The sequence below is a fragment of the Podarcis erhardii genome (assembly GCF_964252035.2).
Source record: "Podarcis erhardii genome assembly, chromosome: 5".
Lineage (NCBI taxonomy): Eukaryota > Metazoa > Chordata > Lepidosauria > Squamata > Lacertidae > Podarcis > Podarcis erhardii.
Genome location: NC_138509.1, coordinates 7,358,819 through 7,377,471, shown reverse-complemented (window position 1 = coordinate 7,377,471; position 18,653 = coordinate 7,358,819). Strand labels below are relative to the sequence as shown.

General features: G+C 44.9%; 1 protein-coding gene across 1 annotated transcript in view; it reads right to left on the bottom strand.

The window, feature by feature from the left end:
* Positions 1 to 18,653, bottom strand: part of ANO2 (anoctamin 2) — a 137,986-nt gene that overhangs the window by 117,013 nt on the left and 2,320 nt on the right. Inside the window, exon 2 of the mRNA XM_081860946.1 lies at positions 14,819 to 15,202. Within this exon, the coding sequence (XP_081717072.1) occupies positions 14,819 to 15,202 (384 nt within the window). The remainder of the gene's footprint in view (positions 1 to 14,818; positions 15,203 to 18,653) is intronic.

Genomic DNA, 18,653 nt, shown 5'->3' with positions numbered 1-18,653 from the left:
GCCTGTTATTGTCAAGACATAAAGTTTAGATCTATTTGAGGCTGTTAAGTGTGGAATATGTATGTGTGCATATTGTCTGTAAAGCTGTGCAAAGAAAATATAGACCCAAAAACTGGTATCAGAACTGACGGAGAAGATTGTTTAAAAACCATAGAAAATAATATTCAATTTTAACATCCTAAAGCTGTGAAGAAAGGCAGTTGAATGCAACTGCTAAATTAATTTAAATTGCATTTAATGTACTGTATAGTACTGCTTTATTGTGTATTTTTACAACTGGTTAAAGATTTATCTTCATGCGTTTTAATAATGTCCTTTTGAATTCATCACCCACCCCAGGGAAAAATCCGTTTGAAAAAGCAAGAAGCGATAAAAGTGAACAAATGTTCATCCTCAGCTTTGTCAGAGCTTTTTAAAAACAGCTTGTATAGAAAATTCTAGAAGTAATGGAGGAGGAGTTTGCTTTCTGCTTATGAAGATGAATGCTTCTCTTCTGCATTCTTTCCAGCACCAGCTCCACAGCCTTTCCACAACAAAATATTTCCACTTCTAAGAGTATCTGTCAGGACAAAACACGATTGTTTGTGCCAGAACATCATTACACGCTAACTGTCACTCTGGGAATAGAATTCATTTGTTAGATGCGGCAAGGATTATAAAAGTGGGACCAAACACGAAAACAGGTGTTGTCCTAAAGTATTATTTTTAAAAAATGAACAGGAAAAAGAGTCATTTGTTTTTTACTATTGTGTGAGTGCTGCAACCCCAGAGTTGTCCGTGACTGGACCTAACGGTCAAGGGTGCCTTTACCTTTTTACCTCACCTCCCAAGACCAACTTAAACATGGGCAAAGAAGGGTTTGGTTCCTTGAAGTCACTGCTTGAAAGAAAAGGAAGTTCACAAAAAAACGCTTACTATTCTCCTGGTGAGCGGCCCCGGGGGCGGGTGGCAGGCGCTGTGTTCCCACACAGCTGGGGATAATGCCATTTCTTCCCCCAGTTGGTTGCACAGACCTCTGGTGGTTTGCTCTGGATTCTGACTGATCGTGGGCAACATGGTGGCTGTGGCTTTGGAGCGGACCCAAGGGAAAACTATAAAGCCAGGCCACACCTCCTGCCTGGAGCTCAGCTGGCACTCGGCAACCCCAGCCAGCCACCCTTCACTTTCTGCTTGAGGTTCTGCTTGAGGGTTAGTGAGAAGATGGATCACTGTGCCCAGATTGGGGTGGGAGAGGTAAGGGACCAACTGCTTAATGTGGTGAAGGTGGAAAAATGTCGCCTTGGCTGTTGCTGTAACCTGTGCCTCCATGGAAAGGGAAGCATCAAGGATTACACCCAAACTCTTAACGGAAGGCAATGGCACTAATTGGGCCCCTGTAAGAGAAGGGAGTTGGTCCCTCATCCCCATGCCATCCTGACCCAGCCATAGGACCTCTGTCTTTGAAGGATTTAGTTTCAATCGGCTCCCACGAAACCATCCAGCCCCAACTTCCAAGCATCTGGCCAGTGTGTTTGGGGCCGAGTCGGTGTGGCCATCCATCAACAGATAGAGCTGAGTGCCATCAGCATATTGGTGACAGCCCAGCTCAAAGCTCCGGACAATCTGGGCAAGGGGGTGCATGAAGATGTTAAAAAGCATCGGGGAGAGGATTGCGTCCTGGGCACTCCACACACTAAGGAGTGGCGCGATGACATCTCCCTCCCTAGCGATGAACATTTAATGTACATTGTGAGATGATCCTTAACCTGGGATTAACACTTGGAATCACAGAATAATATAGAATAATATTATTGTAGAGTTGGAAGGGACCATGAGGGTTATCTCGTCCAGTCCCCTGCATTGCAGAATCTTTCGCCCACATGGGACTCAAACCGACAATCCTGAGATTAAGAGTCTCATACTCTACTGACTGAGCTATCCCATCAAACAATCAGACTGGGTGATTCAGGTTACAATGCCTATGCCAAGACCTACTTACATCTGTAATCCATAAAATCGTGACCTATTTTATCCCAAAGCCATTCTCCCGTGATTCTTTCATCTTCCCATGTAAGCCCCTGGCTGCTCACGGCCTCAAGGCACCTGGAGCCACAACCCTACTGACTTCCCCCAAATCTTAGCCAAATAATACCCCCATAGGTTCCTTGAAACAATAGATGGGTAAGGGGTTATATAAGAGATGTTTAGAAAATTTTGCATGGTGTGGAGAAAGTAGTGAGAGAAACCTTTTTCTCCCTCTCAAGGATCAGTTGGTGAAGTCAGATGGTGGAAGATCAAGGACAAGGCTATTGCTCTCATGACCTTATTGTGAGCTTCCCAGATGCATCTAGTTAACTACTGTGGGCATCAGGGTGCTAGGCTATGAAGGTCTTTGGTCTATCTCGGAAGGGTTCTTATTATTTTCTCCAAAGAAGTGCTGCTATCCAGCTCTTTTGCACAAGATGGGGATAAGGAGTGTGTGACCCTATGATCTGACATGTTTAATTCATAATAATCTGATTAGAACAGGCCATAAACACATTCTCTCAAATTTTACAGTGCTAAAATTGAACTTCCGTTTTTCTTTCTGGCTTTGCATTGCCGCTCAACATCATTATCTCTTTTTCTTGCTAATATGCAGTTTTGTTCACCTCAGGTACAGAATCATAGCACTGCAGAGTCCAATCCTCTGCAATGCAAGGGTTTCTGTTTTCATATTCTGTTGTTGGGTCTTGGCAGTTTCAATTAACTGATGCTTCTAAAATCTGCCCTACAGAGTCAACCAATGTTTTCCTTTATTCCCTTCTTATTTCCCCATATTGATTATTGCAATATTCATATTGTTGGTGAGTTCTGTTTTTTCTTAAAGAAAAGAAGCAAAATAGGTGGGCTATTCTGAGTTGAAAAGCAGTTGCGCTTAAACATTTCCCCACCAAACTTTGTCACTCCAAATCAACCACCAATCACTCCTTCCTATGAGATTCTATGCGCATGTTGCTTCTAGTATTTTATGTACTGCTAAGTGTTCCCTAGAGGTATCCACCAGTTCCTGCCTTGACTTTCCCACTGGGTTTGATTTAAAGATCAGTTCCTGCTAAAAACAAAGTCATTGATAATTACAAAGGGCTTTCCTGGGCTGAGCAATGAACTGGTGTCTGTTAAGCTCTTTTACTACAACTGCATGCAAAACAAATCAATGGAGAAATATTTTCTCTGCTGGACTAATGATCCTGTCTCTTTTCCTGATTCCAAAGCACTAAGCAAAAACGCTCTAAGTACAATAAAGTTTTAAATCCACAAATTCCCAAGAAGCCCCCAAATGGTGCTGTGCTGGTGAATTTTCAAAGGATTTTTTAAAAAATGCATTTCATAGAGAATCATAGAATTCTAGAGTTGGAAGGAACCACAAGAGTCAGCTAGCCTGACCCCCGCAATGCAGGAACCTTTTGCCCAAGATGGGGCTCAAAGCCATGACCTTGAAATCTCAGGCTCTGCCTACTGAGCTACCAAGTGTTCAGTTGTTGCATAAATGTGGAGAACTGAATTTAAGATTAGAAAAATGAGAAACTGAGAGAACCAAAACATACAGATTCACTCTTCTGTAGGCAAGGAAATTTGGAAAGCCATTTTGTCTAAGAATGGCAGGAATGGAATTTGGGGCAAAACTTGCCTACCTGGTTCTTTTATTTTCTTTTTTCTTTTTTTCTTTTTTTTTTTTAATAAGGCCAAATAGGATTACAAATCCATTTATTGTGAGGACCATGCCTGTGCACAAAAATCAACACTACAGTAGTTAAAAATTGTTAAAATTCATTACATACTATGCCGACAAAACCTTCTTCCCACAAAATAGAAAAGGAGGGAAAACGAGCAGCGAGTCAAACAGACGATGAAGGGGTCTTTACATTGTCGTTCATAAATCTTTCCCTGGCTTTCATGGCCTTCATCACAAAGACCGCTACCACATGGGTAATGCGTGGGTTTGCATCAACTAACAAAAATTTTACTCTTGTCTTCAGGTCTGGTTATAGAGTTGGGTATAATTTGCAGCAATACATCTCTAAAGCCCGAATAAATGGGACAATAGAGGAAATAATGTGTAAGGTCCTCTTTAATTTTCATAAGGCAAGGACATAGACGATGTTCTACTGGGGTTTTTGTGTATCTACCAGTCAGGTAAGCAGTTGGCAATGTTTGTTTTAATAAGGCAATGATAAAGGTAAAGGTAAAGGGACCCCTGACCATTAGGTCCAGTCGCGGACAACTCTGGGGTTGCGGCGTTCATCTCGCTTTACTGGCCGAGGGAGCCGGCGTACAGCTTCCGGGTCATGGGGCCAGCATGACTAAGCCGCTTCTGGCGAACCAGAGCAGCACACGGAAACGCCGTTTACCTTCCCGCTGGAGTGGTACCTATTTATCTACTTGCACTTGACGTGCTTTCGAACTGCTAGGTTGGCAGGAGCAGGGACCGAGCAACGGGAGCTCACCCCATCACGGGGATTTGAACCGCCGTCCTTCTGATCGGCAAGCCCTAGGCTCTGTGGTTCAACCCACAGCGCCACCCTACCTGGTTCCTTTAAAGGTTGAGCCCTACTTACCTAATTATTATTATCTTGGGGTCTAGTGGCATGGTCGTCTATTCTAAAGAACTGTTTGGGAACACTGAAACCATAGTTCTTCCTATGACTTGGCAAGATTTATGACGTGTTTGTGTGTGTGTGTGTGTGTGTGTGTGTGTGTATGTGTGTGTGTGTGTTTTGGCCCTGTACCAAGGCAGTTCTTTGTAAGCTGCTCTCAGAGCTAATCCTGTTATCATCTGTTTAGTTAGTAAAGCCACCGTTCTGCTGTTCTCTTGGATCCTGCTGTAGTGCTCGGTTGACAATGTGACCATGTGCGTAGATGCACAAGGGACCCACTTAAGAACATTACAAAAGCATTTAAACAGCATTCCCTGGATTGTAGTGTCTCTTTGTCTACGCTGTCTGGAGACAGCTCACTCTTTCTCTCCTCTATGTTCTCGGGTCTGTAAATCCTGTGGGCAGCACTGGCTCCCACGGGCCCTGATATCTAACCTCCTGCTCGCACATGAATCACGGAAGGGATTTCCTCAAGTACAAGTCAAGCAGTATTTTGACCCTTTTCCACAATGCCCATGCACTGAGCATGGAGGTCTGCGATCATCTCAAGCCTACGACTGACTGATGTCCTGTCTCTTATTCCCAATATGCATTCTGAGATTAATTCTTTTATTTACAATATTTCAGGTAGTTGAGGCTAGTCTTTCTGTAAGGTTAGTAATGTATAATTAAGGAGGTGCACACAACATTTTTCAAGGGTGACGGGGGTCACCGACTTCAGATATGAAGTATGTTAAGTTGTGGGTGAACATATCAGACAACACAGCTCTTCAAACAGCTCTTATTTATTCACAGGCCAGAACTGAACTGAACTGAAGGATTCAGCCAGCCTGCTTATATAGAGCTCCACTACAACGCAACTGTAACACTTTCTGTAACTATCCAATCACTGAACGTCACTTTCAATCCCTTATTTGCATATGTGGACCTGAGTGAAAACTATCTATGGTATCCCCCTGCTGGCCCAGGGTGAGAGCTTCAGTACATAACAAAGTACATTTCACCAGCACACCAAGCAACAGTCTGTGTCTATCAAGGGTCAGACTTTTACTGGTCTCAGATTCCCTTAAAAAGTGTGGTTCAGTATTTTATCTACTTGAAACCGGCTAATTCAGAGTCCAGATCTGTCTGTCTGCCTGTCTGTCTCTCTCAGAACCTCTGTTCTGTGGTTCTGCATTCTTACAAGTCAAGCAGAATGTACTATGTGAAGTATTGAGCTAAGTATTTTAGAATGTGCTGTGCCTCTACAGTTGTATAGTTTTATATTTCTCTTTTGTCTGACATAGGGTTGTCACCTTTGTTCTGGCAAAATAAAGGATAGGATGGCAGCGGGAGGCAGGAGGCTTTCCTCCCCTCTCCTAGTGCTGAAATTACTTCAAGGCAATCCATTATAATCTATTGCAGCCTAACCGGAGGGCTGCTTTGAAATTTGTCACACACACGAATTTGTAAATCTGTCTATGCTATGCTACAGAAATACATGACCTTTGACACACCCTTTCACACACATCCAGTTGCGTACAGCAATACATACAGACCAGGGCAATAAATAAACAGCGGGGGGGGGGGCATATTCTGATGGGGGGGGCAGGCTTTGTTCCACTTGTCAAATTTCTGAGATATAAAAATATTAGGTGTCAGAAGGGGAGGGCAAGTCTTGTGGGGAGCTACCATATTTTTCACTCTATAAGATGCACCAGACCATAAGACGCACCTAGTTTTTGGAGGAGGAAAAGAAGAAAAAAAATGTTCTGAATCTCAGAAGCCAGAAGAGCAAGAGGGATCGCTGCGCAGTGAAAGCAGCAATCCCTCTTGCTGTTCTGGCTTCTGGGATAGCTGCGCAGCCTGCATTCGCTCCATAAGATGCACACACAATTCCTCCTTACTTTTTAGGAGGGAAAAAGTGAGTCTTATAGAGCAAAAAATACGGTACTTCTCCCCACCCTCCTCTCTTAAATGTCATGCAGATAACTAAGTTCAGAATTTGGGCTTCTGGGCCACACTGACACAAAACCACTTGTTTCTAGGGACTCAGAACCTGTTGCTCTCATGAAGGATGAGGCCCGGTGCTCCTAGGCTGCAGTTCTGTGCATGGCTGCCTTAATCCACACCGAAATTTCGGGGAAATGGAAGTGGCAACATGAAAGCCTTGCCCTGGTTTGTTCCTCCTTGAGGGCGGGATGAGGAGAGAGAGCGAAGAGAATTTCCACCCTCCCTTCCCAACATGTAGGTGGGGTTTGCGACACCGAGCAGGTTTACCTGGTCTGGTGCCTCCCACCTGGGTTAGGGTGGCTATCGTCCCGCCCCTGGCCTGGGAGGACAATGGACGGCCAGCTGGGGGTGGGGCGAAGGCCAAGGGAAAGAGGCCGACCCCCTCGGCCAAACCTCACTTTGTTTCTTCCTCTTCCAGGTTCGCCCAGCCATCCCTCCCAAATTAATAATATTTCCTTGCAGCCTAATATTTTCCTTTCCAGGTCAGCAGGAGCTGCTATGGTCGTAAGATGGTTGCTATATTCAGAACCGGGAAGGAATTTTCCCTGCATTAGAAGGTTTTGCCTTCCCCGTAGCATTTCGTCACAACTTTGGCAGTTTTTAGGCCTTGGCAAGGTATCCTTTAGTCTATCTTCAAGTTGGGGGGAGGCATTTCATTAAAGGGTTGATTGCAGGAATCCCTGGCCCTAGAGCGGCAGCATAAAGGTCAAACTCCCGGCAGAGGTAAGGGGCAAGGGCACGCTGTGTAGGTTTGTGCTTTACTGTCCCCGCCCACTGCACCTCATTGCCCTGCACATCCTCAGTCTCGGACGGGCTGAGAGGGTTACATGCCAAGGCCTATGCCAAGTTCCCCACATTCTGAAGTTAAATAAAGTTGTGGCCAATTTGAACCCATACTTTGGGGTTCTCATTCTTTGGGGAGGTAGGCTCCACAGACAGGGTTCAGTGGATGTGTTTGCAAAAAGAGGAAAGGGGGAAAGCGAGGGGAGGTTTCTCCAGCCAAGCCTTCCCTGCTGAAGTCCGGAGAGGGGCATTTAGAAAGGATCCTTATCTTGGAAGGGAGGGAGGGAGGGAAGGAGAGAGAGAGAGAGAGAGAGAGAGAGAGAGAGAGAGAGAGAGAGAGAAGCAGAGTGGAAATAGGGGAAAGCGTGTTCTCCTTCATGGAGAGCACATGTTGCGGTGGGGGCCGCTAGGACACTCCAAAGTTGGGGGTGGGCTAATTGATGTGATTGGGCTTCCCTTGTCGTTGGGAAGAAGTTAATGTTGCCATTTGTTGATTGACAGCTAGAAATGCACGAGGCTAGGGCTTCCTCTTTTCGCCCGTGCATCGGATTGCCCGCCCCCCCCTATATTTAGGGTTGTTAACTTTGACCTTGCTATGCCTGTCATGGGGTCATCTGCTTTGGGGCAGGGGCCCGGTAGGAATTTTGTCCATCTGGCTGATTGGCTGGGGCCATTTGGTTTTTGCCTACTGCGTAGCAAATCGTCACAACTTGTAAGGTTGCAGTTAGGCATTGGTTTATGGTTTGTTTGGTTGAGGGGCATGGATTGGCTGTGCCTGCCCCTCTAATGCTGCTGCTGCTGCAAGGGATTCCGTTAAAGGAATCGGGGGCTAACTATTGCTTGTCCACCCTGTCAAGGGGGCTCGGGCCACTGCAAGAGCTCCTGGCTGCATTTGGGGTGGGCTGAGGGCAGGTTCCCTGCTCCGTCGCTAGCTCCAAGTGTATTCCCCTTTTCTGACTTTCGCAGGCGTGCGGAATGTCAGTCTGTCCCCCACAGTGGGGGCAGATAGTCGCAACCAATGCCTAAGCAACCACTCACATTTTTGTATTTTAATAAGGTTGTGGCCAAAATTATGCCAAATACCTTAAACAAAAATTCTGTGTGATGTGTGAGTTATTGGGGTGGTCCTGGGGACCTCAACACGCAAATACAGGACAAACTTTGAAACACTGAAATACGGGACAATCCTGTATTATTGCAGGATGAGTGGCAACCCTAGCCCTGACACCTTTTCTGTTGCTACTGCTGTCTTTAATTTCCTAATTATGTACTGTAATCCTATGAGTGAATGGTTTGAATGGATGATGACTCCGTTGAAAGATCACTAATGGAAGGACAGCAGGGTGGAAGCTGAGCTGCACGGCTATCACAGGCTCACAGGACATTAGAATCCTGCCTCTATGGCACCATCAGAAAGCTGCCATTAAGAACCAGCAATGAGAGATGTGCAGAAGAGGAGATGGCCATCTTCATTTTCCTGATTCTAACGCTAGCACTTCTGTCCCAGAAGTTCCTTTTACGCTGCATTACCCGTTGTGTTATGGAACTGTAATTTTTTAAAAAATCGATATACTGCCATGTTGCACTAAATTTCAAATGATGGGAAAAAATATCTGTATGCCAGAATACCACCTGAAATTTCTTCACATGAAATTACAGCTCAAAATCCCCATGATTTTCTGGGTTAACAAAGCTTCAAACAGATTTCCCCCGGAGCAAATCTCACAGAAATGAGCACGGAACGTCTGCTAGATTCTGCTAGTTTTCCAGATGTGGCTTTTATGGTTGGGGTTAGTAGTGCAGCCCTTTGTACTCCTGGTGATGCTTTCACTCAGTTATCACATGAAGTCTCTATTCTAGTCTTGGCCCCTTCTTCCTCCTGCCAGCCATATACCCAACCCATAGAATCCTAGAATTGTAGAGGGACCCTAAGTAGAGACATCACCTTGCCAACAAAGGTCCGTATAGTAAAAGCTATGGTTTTCCCAGTAGTGATGTATGGAAGTGAGAGCTGGACCATAAAGAAGGCTGATCGCCGAAGAATTGATGCTTTTGAATTATGGTGCTGGAGGAGACTCTTGAGAGTCCCATGGACTGCAAGAAGATCAAACCTATCCATTCTGAAGGAAATCAGCCCTGTATGCTCACTGGAAGGACAGATCCTGAAGCTGAGACTCCAAGACTTTGGCCACCTCATGAGAAGAGAAGACTTCCTGGAAAAGACCCTGATGTTGGGAAAGATTGAGGGCACAAGGAGAAGGGGACGACAGAGGACGAGATGGTTGGACAGTGTTCTTGAAGCTACCAGCATGAGTTTGACCAAACTGCGGGAGGCAGTGGAAGACAGAAGTGCCTGGTGTCCTCTGGTCCAGGGGGTCACAAAGAGTCGGACACGATTAAATGACTAACAGCAACAACAAAGGGTCATCTCCAAGGCACCCCAGGGGGTGTGGGAATAGGGTGTTCATAGTCCCATTCATTCCCTAGCAGATTATCCCAGATTATCAATTATCCCTATCCATAATGGGTTGCATTCAGCTAAGTCCTGTGCAGAGTAGACCCATTGAAATACATGACCCCAAGTTAATCATGTCCATTAACTTCAATGGGTCTGCTCTGAGAAGGACCAGCGCTGAACCTCACCCACTGTTTTTGTAAATAGTGACATATTTCTGAAGAAACTTAATGCCAGCTGACTTGTTGATCTCAGAATCTGAAATATATATCTAAGAATTTCCTCTAATTTGGCATCCAACTTCTTACGGAGAATAAATGTGCAGGAACCTGTTGCCTCCACTTTTCGCCAAGTAGTTTTCTTCAATAAAGGAGCCAAAATTGGCAGAGGTGAGGAGCATTTATGATAGATGGAGCTGGATTAAGTAGGAGCATTATTATTATTATTATTGTTGTTGTTGTTGTTGTAAGGTAAAGGTAAAGGTAAAGGTAAAGGTAAAGGTAAAGGTAAAGGTAAAGGTAAAGGTAAAGGTAAAGGTACCCCTGCCCGTACGGGCCAGTCTTGTCAGACTCTAGGGTTATGCGCTCATCTCACTCTAGAGGCCGGGAGCCAGCGCTGTCCGCAGACACTTCCGGGTCACGTGGCCAGTGTGACAAGCTGCATCTGGCGAGCCAGCGCAGCACACAGAAACACCGTTTACCTTCCCGCTAGTAAGCGGTCCCTATTTATCTACTTGCACCCGGGGGTGCTTTCAAACTGCTAGGTTGGCAGGCGCTGGGACTGAGCGATGGGAGCGCACCCCGCCGCGGGGATTCAAACCGCCGACCTTTCGATTGGCAAGTCCTAGGCGCTGAGGCTTTTACCCACAGCGCCACCCGCATTATATTTGTATACCACCCTATACATGCAGGTCTCAGGGCAATTCACAACATAAAATCACAATATAAGAACATCTCTATCTTTAAGCAAGGAAACATAAACTGATGCCTTATATCTTCATCTAGGCAACTACCAGACACCTTTCTGCTTTCTTTACTAGGGATGTTTTGCCTAAAAGATGTTCTGCATTGTATACAACTCTGGGTTTATGGGACCAAGTCCTAAGAGGTACAAGGTTACTTGCCTTTAGAAGAAAAATAAAAAAATGGTTGCTTTTTAAAAAATAGCCTAAATGCTCTGTGCCTTTCAATCCGCATTTCATTCACAGCAGCCTGCAAGGCAATCTTTTTTGTCCAGGTGCCAAAGCTCATCTCAAATGACTGCCCTATTATGGCTTTGACATATACTATAATGAATGAATACAGCAAAGGATCCATTTGTGGTTATTAAAGAGCAGCGCAGCTGAAGCTTCATTTAACTACTGATGGTCCATGTAGAGCAGGGGTAGAGTCTGCGAATGTGGGGTAGGTGGGCCTTGGTCTGATAGAGCAAGGCACTTCTTATGTTCATAGGCATGACTGCATCGTGGGTGTGAACATCAGAATCATGGGCAGTGGCATAGCTGTCAACTTACAGATTTGAAAATAAGGGACCAGCAGCCTCGAAAATAAGGGATCAGCAGCCAAAATAAGGGATTTTAGTCAACCAGCAGCCAAACGAAGCCTCACGCGGTGGTTCCCACAGCGCAGCAACCCGGCAAAGGTTTGCAGCAAGGAAATCCACCGTCACCTCTCTGCTGGGAAGCGCTGAGCAAAAGCAAGTCCCCAGGCAACGCGGCCGATTTGATCGGCACAAAGCATGCAAGCTCCACCCCCCAGTCGTTCTTAGACTCCTTATTGGGTGAGCAACGCAGCCAAGCAACACAGTTGGAGCCTCCCTCCTCCCTGGCCGGCAGGGAGGGAGGGAGAGGAGCTGCTTCCTTTGAAACCCGGGAAATTTAAGGGACATCATCAATAAGGGACAGCAGCGGGACACGGTGCTGGGATAAGGGACTTTCCCGCCAAATAAGGGACGGTTGACAGCTATGGGCAGTGGCTGGCTCAGTGGGGCACTGGCTGAGCCCTCATGACCTCAGGAGGGCCCATGCTCAGAGGCCACCAGCTATATAAAGGGGCTTGCATGATTGTTGGGGGGTGGGGCAGAGAGATGTCGCTCAGTGTGTGTGTATGTGTGTACATGCATGCATGCAAGAGAACCAGCCCTACAATTCTATGTTTCTAGGAAAGTTGTTTCCTCTTTTGCAGGTCGGGATAGAGAGTCAAAAGTAATGCACCAATGAACAGATCATTAAATAGGGCGGCGTTTCCCCTATAATTGTAGTTCTCTACTGTTTACTGTGTTTAATATCTGCTTGTCATATAGCTGTTTAAGGCATGAGAACCCTGCTCTTCTCCAATGCTACCCCCAAACTAGAGCAGGGCAGCAGGGACAACATTAGGGTTGCCTTTTTTCAAAAAGTGAAAATCCGGACACAAAAGTTGTTAAGGTTTTTCCTGGACATTTAATCGTTTTCTGCCCAGGCACTGTTATCGACAGCTGAATACCGGCTGTGTCCGGGAAATACCATACGTATGGCAGTCCTACACAACATCAAGTTTCATGAGCTGCCAAAGGGGTTATGTTATTGTCAGTCTTTCACCTGCTGATCTTGCGCGTGGCATTTCTTACAGAGGGAGGGTCAAAAGCGATTTGAGAGTTACAGCGACTCTGTTCAGATGCTCATGCTGAATACAGTGAAGATTTAAGATCTTCTGAGTACAGAGGATTTACAATCCCCACTCAGCCATGAAGCTCCCTTGGTTCCCCTGGATCTTGTGAGGATAAAATGGAAAGGGAAAGAGCCATGGACACCACCTCAAACTCTCTGAATAACAATTCATTTAAGTTTTTATTCCAGCAGCACTAACCCACTTCTAAGAACCCCCAATTCCTTCCATGGGTGGGAAAGCAGCTAATCACCTCTTCCTGCCAATTGGTGCCACCATCAACTTAACGAACACCCCCCCTCCATGCGCTATCTGACTGCTGCATTTCCCTAGAACAGGGGTCAGCAAACCTTTTCAGCAGGGGGCCAGTCCACTGTCTCTCAGACTTTGTGGGGGGCCAGACTATATTTTGAAAAAAAATATGAACAAATTCCTGTGCCCCACAAATAACCCAGAGATGCATTTTAAATAAAAGCACACATTCTATTCATGTAAAAACACCAGGCAGGCCCCACAAATAACCCAGAGATGCATTTTAAATAAAAGCACACATTCTACTCATATAAAAACACGCTGATTCCCGGACGATCCACAGGCCGGATTTAGAAGGTGATTGGACCGGATCCGGCCCCCGGGCCTTAGTTTGCCTATCCCTGCCCTAGAAGAAATACACTCTCCAAGAGATTGGATAACAACTACACTCCCTACTATAAAGCACATTTCTCTCTGTGCCAGCATTCCCCTGCTCCACATTGTAAAAACAAGAGGACCAAAACATCCAAGCAGCTTAATATATTAAAAACTAACTTCTACAACCGTATAATTTGGAATAAAAAGGTGATGAAACGCTAGAAATAAAAACACAAGCAAACCTAGGAAAACAGGCAACCTCTCACCCTCCACTCCTAATTTTTCATAGCAGGTGAAAAGCAAAACCATTTTTCCAACCTTGATAACTAGATACGCAGGTACAGGTACGCACATACATCCTCTGAAACGTACGGTTTAAACATTTAAAAGTCACTCAGTTCATCATTGTTGGGCTTACTGCTTTGGACTAGCCACCAACTTTCATCTAAACTTATCTCACATGGCTGTTGTGAAGGTGCAGGAGGTATAAAATCGCTGCAAAAGGGACACTGTGCTTTTGCTTCAACTGCCATGTTATTGTACAGCAAGAGCTATATCAACTATATCAAACAGAAAGAGAAAAGCTTGCCAACTCTGGCAAAAAACCCCAAACACACACAATACTGTAAGCATGCTGTGTGCTTTGGTGACTGAACCAAATCTCAGCCCAACCTGCCTCACAGGTTGTAAGAAAAACTACACATACACACCACATTTATTGAAAAATAAGTCCTGCTAAATTCAATGGGGCTTACTCCCAGATAAATAGGATTAGGATTGCAGCCTTACTCACAGAAAAGTGAGTATAGAAAGCTGACAAAGACCAGATTCAAAACAGGCCAAGCTGTCCGGTTTAGAAACCCAGGAAAAATTAAACTTCTTATAGCTCTAGACTCCTTTGGAGGAAGGTGTAGAGGTATCAGTCTAATAAATAAAAAATATTAAAACATTGAGAACGGAGTACAACACATTTAAATGACATCATAAACTGAATATACACTTTTATATTTCTCTCCAAACATAGTTGATAGATAAAATGGATAACATCCTCCTTTTTTTGCAAAAATAATCATAAATTAAAGCCGCATGTACGCTTATTATTGTTGAATGTGCATGCCCGGAAGGACACAGAGAGAGGAGGAAGTGGATGGGCCGTGGAGAGCTACTGCTAAGCACACGGGCACTACTATTACCAACATGCAAGTCTGGATTGGGCAACAATGAGACAGAAGCAGAAAAGGGAGCTCTAGAAATCACTAGCTCTTGTGTAATATCCAAAATGGGATTAACTGGCTAAAACCCCCTATGGCAGGGACTACCAGCCAGGGCAGCCTATTTCATTGATGTCTGGGTCTGGGGGAGGAGCTCAAACTTTTTTCAAAGAGGGCCCGATTTGATGAAGTGAACATGTGTGAGGGCTGACCAACGTTGGTGACCTTTCGTTTTTTAAGATTGAAATTGTTGAGCTTTTTTTAGGATTGAAATTGTTTTTTTAGAATTGAAGTTCTTGAGCTTTTGGGGGGATTTTTACCAAAAGTTCTTGAGCTTTTTTATAAACTGCCACACGGGCCGGACTCTGGACATGCCTGCCTTAGGTACTTACTTTGTTTGCAAAATGAAAGCCAACAGTCCGGCCTGGTTTCTGGCCTCATCCATCAGATCTTTCCTACCTGTCTGTTGGCAGTTCCTCCTCTTACCTCTGCATCTTTTTCTATCTCCAGACCAGCTTCCATCAGGTTGCTTTCAAACTCTTTCCTCTGCTCCCGTTTCGCTTCCTCCAGAGCCTCCAACGGCCCCAGATCGATGACCTCGGCATCTGGAGAAGCTGCTTCCTGGCCTTGTGGCGGCAGCGGCTGCTGTTCAGATTGACTTTTGGCCGTCTCCCCATTAGAAATGATAGCCAAAGAAGGAGGTCTCTGCGAGAGGCTTGGAGAACCACCACTGGAGTGTGAGGTAGATTTCCGATAGTGATAAGCTAAAACATAGTCCACTTTCCTCTTGCTGTCTCGGAAGTGCATCCCTCCAGGTGTGAGCCTTTCTGTAGAACCTGCTTGAGCCTCATCCAGGTAGTTGTTGATAACCTGGAGGAAAGTTCAAAGAAAGTTACTGAAAGAAGCCTCCTGTGACAAATTCAAGAAAGGGGACTCAATGTCTTCCTGCCCATAAGCCATGGAGACACGTGATACATGTGGCAACTGCAGCGATTAGCAGTTATATGAGAGGAGTGAGACGGACGAGGCTCAGATTAAGCAGTATAATGCAACAGAGCGCAGGTGCCCTGCAGAAAGCGTCTTATGGAACAAATAACTTGAGATTATTCAAGCCAGGCCATGGACTCCAAGACACAACCCCCAGCCCCCTAAGAACATAAGAACCGATTTGCTGTATCTGCCAATTTGATGGATCAGGTCATCTCATCTAGTCAGATGCCCCGGCGTACTCAACAGCAGGGCACTGGAGTGACTGCCACCCCTTTTCGTTTCTCCCCTGACTACATTTGGTAGTGAGAAGGAGGGACCTGCTATATCTCGCCCCCTAAGAAAGGTGCTCCAGTTCCTTGCTCCTGCCAGCTTGGAGCAAGAACCTGCTACATGGTGAAAGTTGGGGAAGAAGCAAGGGGGAGGGGAGGAGAGGTATTATCTTTCCTGAAACCTCCATGTATAATGCAGAGCGAGGAGTTTGGCCTCTCTACTGTACTATAACTTTGTTGGTGTTGGTTGTGCTTGACAATCCTACCCCCATCCCTGCAGCTGATCCTCACCTGTTCTCAAAATTCTGTTGGTCCTGATAGCCACAAAGCCCTGACCCTCTTGTCACTCTGCTTGGGGTTCTCTTCCTCCCCACACATACACATCTTTTCATTTGCAACTCCCCCCACAGAAGTTATGTTTGCTTAGCCTACCTAACAGCTCCTGAAAGTCCTATTCTTTGTGAATGTGTCTAATCCTTTCTAAAAGCCATCTAAGCCACTTGTCATTCCCAGACCTTGTCTTAGTGAACCGGATAAGTCAATTATGCACTATATGAAGGAGTACATCTTTTTGCCTACTGTCAATCAGCTTGACTGTGGGATCTCCAAGTCCTAATTTATGAGAGGTGGGAGCTCCTCTCTCCTCGTTGTTCATACTTTTATAAATCATAGAATTGTACAGTTGGAAGATGCTCTGAGGATCATCTAGTGTCCAACCCCCTGCAATGCAGGAATTATATATCAGAAATTATGTATGTCATGAAATATGTGTCATGTTCTTCTAAACCACATTTTAATCCAGAAGTGGACAGAAAGAAGATGAAGGTTCATAGTGTTCCACTGGCCAAATTCTGGTGGACCACCAATTACAGTGGTACCTCGGGTTACAGATGCTTCAGGTTACAGACGCTTCAGGTTACAGATTCCACTAACCCAGAAATTGCACCTTGGGTTAAGAACTTTGCTTCAGGATGAGAACAGAAATCGTGCAGCAGCGGTGCAGCAGCAGCGGGAGGCCCCATTAGCTAAAGTGGTACCTCAGGTTAAGAACAGTTTCAGGTTAAGAACGGACCTCCAGAACGAATTAAGTTCTTAACCCAAGGTACCACTGTACCTGCTTGTTCCCAGTATTCCTTGAAATGATCCAAGTGGATCTAAGTGCAGAGCTAAGTGGACCTGGGCCTAATGCTGAAAGGTTCTTCTGATGTTTTTAAAGATACTCTGGATCACTTTATTTTTTTAAAAAAGATTCTGAGTATTCATTCTTGCTCTATAAATTAAAAAATGCAGCAGTGGCTTTAAATTTAAAAATATACTATGCAAGATGGTTGGTGCTTCACCATTGCAAATCTGACCTGGGGAAATTCTATTTTGATCTAAATACAGCAAATTAAACTCCCAATTATGCAAAAACCCCAATAACATTTAATTGGGCACATCTTCATGGTGCACAAGCATCATGTTTCAGACAGTTTCTGATGCTCCTGGGGATGTTGGGAGGAATCCCCCCCCCCATTGTATGTAGGGGTTAAAGAAAAACTTCTCTGACTCTAAAGGGCCACAATATTTTCAGGTCAAAGAAAATGCATCAGATTTGTAACTCATTTCTTTACATGTTTATTTGGAAACATGTTCCACTGTGTACACTGGGGCTTTCTCCCCCAAATACCGTATTTTTTGCTCTATAAGACTCACTTTTTCCCTCCTAAAAAGTAAGGGGAAATGTGTGTGTGTCTTATGGGGCGAATGCAGGCTGCGCAGCTATCCCAAAAGCCAGAACAGCAAGAGGGATTGTGCTTTCACTGCACAGCGATCCCTCTTGCTGTTCTGGCTTCTGCGATTCAGAATATATTTTTTTTTCTTGTTTTGCTCCTCCAAAAACTAGGTACGTCTTGTTGTCTGGTGCGTATTATAGAGCAAAAAATACGGTATATAGATAAGGATTGCAGCTTAAATGTATCTGGAAACCAGTAAAGAGTCATTTCAGCCCCACATAAACAAAGATTAGTTCTTACCTATGCTAAGAATTTCCCACAGGGAACTTGAGGGAGTTTAAAACAAAACAAACAAACAAACAAACAAACTGGAAGAGATATAAGCCATATTCAGGCTTATTAGAAGTTGGTGGTGGTTCCATGCAGAATCTCAACGTCCACATCCCCACCAGCTCTGCTTCCAATTTATATACACGTGTTTGCCATGAAGGGGGCTTCTAAGTATCTTCATGGGTGTGAACCTATCAAAGTGCAGTTCTACATACGTGAAAAAGATTGGGAGAAGGTCACTGGAATGCAAGCCAGTTCGATTTCTCAAAATGGCATAGGGAGGAAGGGGAGCGACTGCAATGATGTCCATCAAGGGCTATTCAGTATCTGATGCTTTGTGCTTCTAATGGCACAAAAGGACCTGCAGCATGTAAAACAGCATGTAAAACAGTCTGAGGAACAGCGATAACAGGGATTAACTTCCAGTGCTCTAAAAGGGCTGCTACCATGCTGTGGGAGCAATAAATCTTCAAAGGACCTGGACGGATGGAGTGAGCATCCAAGAGTGGAAGAGCCGTAATCATTCCTGAACACTGCATAACCATCCTAGGTGTTAGTCCTTAGGACAAATATAAACTAACTTCCCTTTCTTCAATTATTTCCAAAACTTCTATAAATTATGACCAAGGCCATCTCTCTGCTGGCTAAAATGTTCGTCTGCAATATGACCAGGCTGCTGGCTTAAGAGGAGAAACCATTAAGGGGCTGAAAGCAAAACTAGCAAAAATTATGCTCCAGTAATAAATAGCAAAGAAACTTTATAAACAGACAGTAGATTCTCCAACTCTGAGAATTTTTCACTTTATTTTGTCTTATTTTAAATCCTCCTATTCACTGATGAATGTGCTGACTGTAATGTGAAACTACATGGCTGCTCACTGTGAGAGTTGAATGTTAGGAATGTAAGCAAGGACTGTGTGGATCTCGGGGGGGGGGGCACTCAGTATGGTGAAAATACTGGAAAAACACCCCACTGATTGCTGGTATCATGCGACAACTACTGAATGATCAATTGGA